This window comes from Trachurus trachurus (genome assembly GCF_905171665.1).
Source record: "Trachurus trachurus genome assembly, chromosome: 1".
Classification (NCBI taxonomy): Eukaryota; Metazoa; Chordata; class Actinopteri; order Carangiformes; family Carangidae; genus Trachurus; species Trachurus trachurus.
The window spans coordinates 8,733,304-8,740,139 of NC_139891.1; the positions used below are offsets into that span (position 1 = coordinate 8,733,304).

A 6,836-nucleotide genomic window follows, 5' to 3' on the forward strand; every position below is an offset into this window, starting at 1 on the left:
CATGAAGTTTGATGCACTCTGAATGAAATATGGCCCCTTTTATGTTCCCTAAATTGTTCATTTACTACCACCATCAGGTCAAAACTTCCATCGGTCAATACCTTGGTTTCTGGCCAAATACCTGCAAAAGTAATGACATCTCCATCAGCCCAAGGTCTACTTGGAGAAAAGCAAATGTTAGCAAGCTAAAACTCTAAACTAAGATATGAACATGGTCAATATTATTTCTGCTTACAGCTACAACAGTTACCGGATGAATTAACATCTCATGGTTTTGGGCTATTGATCAAACAAAACAGGACTTATGCCATTATAGCTGTAGACCCACAGCCTTGTTCCATCTATAAAACACTTGGAGGCAGATTTATGTAACATTTATTGATTAGTTTCAGCACTTATCAGCTACACTGTTATCTTATTTATAAGACCGGACTTAATTCCTGTGTGTCTTGTGCCTGTCCCTGCAGCTCAAGAGGACTTTGTGTCTCTGGCTGAGTTGGAGGACTCGTTGTTGAGGAACCTTTTCAGAGGTTATCAGAAGTGGGTTCGTCCTGTCCAGCACGCCAATGACACCATCACCGTACGCTTCGGACTCAAGATCTCACAGCTGGTTGATGTGGTAAGGACACAGCACACGGACACACAAACACACAGGGAGGACAATGGTCAGGATAATTTTAATTTATATGGATAGAATGGGCCGTGGGGAGAATATAAAGCTCATCCGTGCACCGTCCTCATTGCCCAGTTCAATTATGTTTCTTGACAGCAGGATCAATACCATGTGTTTTAATAAGCCAACAGATCTTGATTTGAACGTTTTACATCTTATTTGCATGCAGCTCGTGAGCTCACTTTACATTTTTAGTAATAGTGACGGGGGATGAGGAGAAGAAGGTAAATTACTCAAATCAGTTTGGCCTTCGAAAAGTCAATGAAAAGTAAAATGGTTTTACAGATGTTGAGCTATAGCTGGAATTTGAAAAATACTGAGGTCACCAGTTCCATCAACATACCCTCCACCACCCCAGAAAATTGAATTGGAACAGAAACCAGACCAGACCAAGTGATTTTTTTTTCTGAATTAGGCTCATTATTCAGTCAACTTAATGGCTCAGTTATACTTGTATGTTATTTTCCTGTCATGAATTATAGTGTTTCTGGTTTCTGGTTTAATTACTTATTGATTTTTAGGCCCAAACGTAGTCAAACAGAACGTAAATTGTGCCTATATTTTTAAATGAGAGAATATGAAGTCATTTCAGGTTACAAAAACAAAATGAAATGAGAATACTGAGAACATGACTGTATTTTTTCAGTGATACTTGTGTACTGCCCTTGCCAGCCATTATGCATTACATTACTATTAGATAGATGAGAGTATTTGAACATCGTTGGCGCCCTTAAGCAAACTGGAGCCAGACGAGGAGGCTTTAATGCTTCCATGAGACCAAAACCAGCACAACATCTTAATGAAATTCACTGCTTGAATTTAAGTTTCCTCGTGGTTAACATGGTTAATAAAACACAGTTTTAATTTAATGGTTGTTATTTTTTTGGAATGAGAAGGGGAAAGCAAGGAAGGAAGGAGGGAATGAAACTTAAATGAGATAGTACTGTGAGCAGCAGGAGGAAAATACAAATGTGAGAGAGGGTGGTTATCAGGGGAGGTCAGTAGAGGAACTGTAGCACAGGGGATACATTAAAGACAAAAGTGTGAGGATAAATCAGAAAGAAGGTGAGGAGCCGAGGGATTTCAAGGGAGACAGGAAGGGAGTAAAGAGGAGAGGGAGGCGGAAAGGTTAAAAGAGAAGTCCAAAGTGGTCTTTCACAGCAGCAGGCAGAGAATGTAATGTGGCCATCAGGCTGAGAGGAACCAGATCACATTCATTATTTACACAAGGACATACACACACTCACACACCCACACAAAAGACCCCCCCTCCCCCCATCTCCACTGAGGGTCACATTTGACTACATCAGCATTTAAAGGTTTGTACTCCTGCCATGCAGAAATTACATTTGGTAGAGCGCCATCTTGTGGTATTCTGGCTTCTGTTATATCTCAAAACAAACAAACAAAAAAAACCTCCTCAGAAACTCAGATCAATTCTTACTCACAGAGGACGGGTGTGCAATCAGCTTTGCCTCAGCCCATGTCGAAGGCAAACAAACCACAAAATCTATCCCATAGATTTTCCTTTTACACCAGATTTACTTTTTACATTTCTTCAAGGATCTTCCTGCACCCACTTTTACATAGCTCACTTTGAAAGGCTAAAAATTCTCCTCCTCCTCCCTCTCCTCCCCCATTCCTTTTCATTTTGCGTGTCTCTCAGCTGTTTCTGTACGGGGCACGTCAATACCTCATCCTGGCAAAAGAAACAGCAGCACATATATTAGTTTTGGCACTTAGTTTCTCACTTCTGCATCTCTCTCTCATTAAATGGTGCAGATATCCTTCCTAAAGGCACTTAACCCCAGAGCTGTTCCAGTCCACTTCCACTGTGGCAAGCAAGAGAAGCAATTAACCCACTTTGGAAAAAAGAAAATCTTTTCTAACTAGGTTTAAGTGCTTTCTTTCATCTCTCTCAAATTTTTAGTCTCCGGCTTCTGGTTTGCTCCTCACCTCCTCATTAGTCTCTTTTGTCATTCCCAGTGAGCACCGGAAAGATTTCTAAACACTGAACAGAAATGTCTTTCCTTTTTCCTGCAGGATGAGAAGAACCAGCTGATGACGACTAATGTCTGGCTCTGGCAGGTAAGGATGAACACTGCTCATACTGATGGGCCTACAGACAGTAGTTACTGTACATGAAAAAGGTAGTTGATAAATCCTAAGAAATGAAATTTCATTTTTTAATTGAGAACAAAGGAAGAAGGTATAAATCATGCAACGCTATCCAAATAAATACATACAATACAGTAAGATTCCCAGAAAATAAAGGCATCAGTTGACCTTCATTAAATCAGTTTGAGATCTGGACAGGGCATAGATTTTGGCCTAGGGTTTGCCTCCTGCCTTTATAAGACTTAGATTTTATCAAGAATGAAATGAAAAGAGAAAGTAAAACATAAAAATAAATCCTCACTAAGACTCAACAGAGCTGGCCATTTGTCAAACAACTGACTTTAAATAACTGGTATTGGTTTTTAAAAACATTCAATGGCCGCTCTGATTGTAGGAACCATTGAGACCTCTGAGGTCATCCATCACAAGTTTGCGGACCAATCATGGAAAATCAACACTGTTGTCTTTTAGCACCACATATCGGGAACAAGCTCTCAAAAAATCCACGATCTGCTCCAGCTTTTATTTAGTTCGAATTGAAGTTTATTACTTTCCTATTTGCCTTTAATTAAATTACATTTGGGGCTTTTCAGTTATATCTCTCTGTGCAGCTGCACTGTAAATTTTATTCTTCCGTTTTATTGGGTTCTAGTCGGCTTTTATCTACTTTTTAATTTCACATTTTCCTTTTTATATGTGCTGTGTTTCTTTCCATCTTGAATGCCTTTCATGTGCAGCACTTTGAACGTTATTGGAAAGTGCCACACAATAAAGAACCCAGCCAGAGTAAATTGATTAACTGAATAAGATGTCGACTCTAAGATGCACAAACAAGACTGTGGCTATGGCAATAAGCAAACTGAGGACAACCACACAACGAGAAACACACATTAGTTTCCATTTGCGGTGTGCAGTTAGTTCACTGGTGCTGTCCATGGTGCTGAAGTGGAAAAGCTGCACCTGCAACTCTCTTACATAATCATACTAAAATGCATTGCTATGTATTTATTTTTTAAGGAGTGGGTTGATGTAAAGCTGAAGTGGAATCCTGATGACTACGGAGGTATTACCTCCATTAGAGTTCCCTCAGAGACCATATGGCTGCCTGACATCGTCCTTTATGAAAAGTGAGTTATGCAGCACTCTTTCCATTTGTAAACTGAATCAATCTTCCTTTCTTTATTCCTGTCTCTCTTTGCCTCTTTCTGCTGCTCAGTGTTCATTCACATCTTAACCATGTCTGCTTGGCTTGGTGCCTTCTTTCCCTCCCTTCACAGTGCGGACGGTCGCTTCGAAGGCTCCCTGATGACCAAAGCCATCGTGCGCTGGGACGGCACCATCACATGGACTCCTCCCGCCAGCTACAAGTCCGCCTGCACCATGGACGTCACCTTCTTCCCCTTCGACCGCCAGAACTGCTCCATGAAGTTCGGCTCCTGGACTTACGATGGAAACATGGTGGATCTGGTCCTGGTGGATCACTACGTGGACCGTAAGGACTTTTTTGATAACGGCGAGTGGGAGATCCTCAACGCCACAGGAGTGAAGGGGAGCAGGAGGGATGGGGTGTATTGGTACCCGTTTGTCACCTACTCTTTCATCCTCAAGAGGCTGCCCTTGTTCTACACCCTCTTCCTCATCATCCCGTGCCTCGGCCTGTCCTTCCTGACGGTGCTGGTGTTCTATTTGCCATCGGATGAAGGAGAGAAACTGTCGCTTTCCACGTCTGTGCTGGTGTCGCTCACTGTGTTCCTCCTGGTCATAGAGGAAATCATCCCCTCATCCTCAAAGGTTTGTAGCCTAAAGGTTGTTTCTGTTGAGAGCCATGTTCATCTCAGAGTTTTAACTAAATCCATACTTCTCCCTTTGCATAATTGTCCTCATTGTAATCTTAATTGCAATATGTCCTAATTAAAGCAGAAGTAAGCGATCCGGTCGTTTTGGCTAACTTCCTGTCAGCCGATGGAGTTAGCAGTCCCCGCCCTCGTCGTCCCTACGTCACCACATTCACGAGCATCCCTTGGCTGCACACACAGAGAGGACCGCCCCTTTATGCCGTTCTCTCTCCTTCATTGGTTAAAGGTTGTAGGATACAAGGAAAGTTTTCTCCTCGGCTTACAGCAGAGCAGAGTGACTGACAGACCCGTGTTTCGGACCAAACACTCTACAGTATATAAGTGATTGCTGTCGGCAGATATAACTATGTAAGACTTATATTAACACAAACATTCCGCTTACTTCTGCTTTAATAATGATACAGAGCCACACCACTGCTAAAAAAAAACCTAGCACTAACTTTTGTAATAGTCATGAAATATACAAAAACAACTGGAAAACGGTAACCAGTGAAGATTACAGGAGTTATGTAATCTTGTCTTTTTGCAGCAGCATTTTGAACAAGTTCATTGGTCTGTGGCTGATCCCCGACAGCAAAGAAATACAATAACCAATATCAGCATGAGAAAGAAAAGACCTGATTATAGAGATGATCCTCAGTCAGGCGAAGCATTGCTGCAGCACTCACACAGTAAACCACTCCTGAACAGTCACCTGTAGCAAGAGATGTGAGTTAGGTTGATGTGGGCTGTTTAAGTGCTGAGACAAGGAGGGAAATAATTATTAGTTATTTACATTTACGACACAAATAGACTGAAACTACTCAAGATTTCTAACACGGCAGTTCTCGTTGTTACTATGGAAAATAAACTCCTGTCTTTTTTTTCCTCAGGTGATCCCACTGATTGGAGAATATCTGCTATTTATCATGATATTTGTCACCTTCTCCATCATCGTTACCGTCTTTGTCATTAACGTCCACCACCGCTCCTCTGCCACCTACCACCCCATGGCTCCCTGGGTAAAGAGCCTCTTCCTTCAGAAACTGCCCAGACTGTTGTGTATGAGGGGTCACACTGACAGGTAACACACATAATACAGCACCAACTGCATTTCATAGCCATTTATATGTGACGTTCTTTTTGATTTGGTGAATTGATAGTAATCATTATATATACTGTGTGGGCTGTCAGTGTTGGCCATTGTGGCCTTCTTACGGTTGTATTGTTCCAATGTTATGTTAACTGTGGTTTGTCCTTTGTTTGCTTTATTGTTATGGACTGTTTTTTTTTGTTTGTTTGTTTTTGTTGTGTCTGTTTTCATGTTTGAGCTCTGAGTTCATGTTTGTCTATATGTTTGGACCCCCTCGAAAACGAGATGATACATCTCTAGGGGTTTATCCATAAAGACATTTCTAACACATGATTTGAGCATTTACTTATTTTGTTTGTAGATATCACTATCCAGATATTGAGATGCGCAGCCCGGAGCTGAAGCCCCGCAAAGGTGCAGGGAGGAGGGGGGGTCCTGGCCACAGCGGCAGCCAGCAGAGGGGCCCCCTCGGAGGGAAGGAGGACGAGAACCAAGCCTGGCTGGCCATGCTGGAGAAAGCCACCAGTTCAGTTCGCTACATCAGCCGTCACATCAAAAAGGAGCACTTCATACGAGAGGTGACAGGGGGTCAATGTTGTAATCCATTCCCATTGAAACTTTTACACTGGTAGCTGTGTGCTTCACTCCTGATTTGTGTCTCATTTGCTCTGCACAGCACAAGCTCAGTAAGATCACGGAGCAGTTGTTGTGTCCTGAATGAAAGATGTTTACACACCGTGAAGAATCTCTCTCTCTCTTTCAGGTAGTACAAGACTGGAAGTTTGTGGCTCAGGTGTTGGACAGGATTTTCCTGTGGGCCTTCCTCACAGTGTCAATTCTAGGAACTGTCCTAATCTTCACCCCTGCTCTGCAGATGTACCTCAGCTCACCTTCATGAACACACTCACACTCACATAGTCCTGTTTTCCAGTTTCGTCTTTAACTATGATTTATTGATTTAAGCCTGATAAAACATTCATACTGTGTATTTCTGTTGTGGAAACAAGCTCCAGCTACAAACTTTTACCTCCCTCTGCTATGGTTTTTGCGGCTTGTATCGACTACAGGGAACTGTCGCGTCTTAGATGCAACTTGTCATTCTTTGTACGGAGAGCAA

The 6,836-nt window shown here is 42.2% G+C and overlaps 1 protein-coding gene across 1 annotated transcript; it reads left to right on the top strand.

Moving 5' to 3' along the window:
- Positions 1–572: 572 nt before the first annotated feature.
- chrnb3a (cholinergic receptor nicotinic beta 3 subunit a) lies at positions 573–6,617 on the top strand (the record flags this gene model as incomplete). Its single annotated transcript, XM_083971627.1, has 7 exons — positions 573–619; positions 2,717–2,761; positions 3,809–3,918; positions 4,069–4,582; positions 5,520–5,710; positions 6,081–6,297; positions 6,483–6,617. The coding sequence occupies exons 2-7, from the start codon at positions 2,735–2,737 to the stop codon at positions 6,615–6,617; spliced, it is 1,194 nt and encodes a 397-aa protein (XP_083827753.1). The 5' UTR covers positions 573–619; positions 2,717–2,734.
- Between the last annotated feature and the right edge of the window lie 219 nt (positions 6,618–6,836).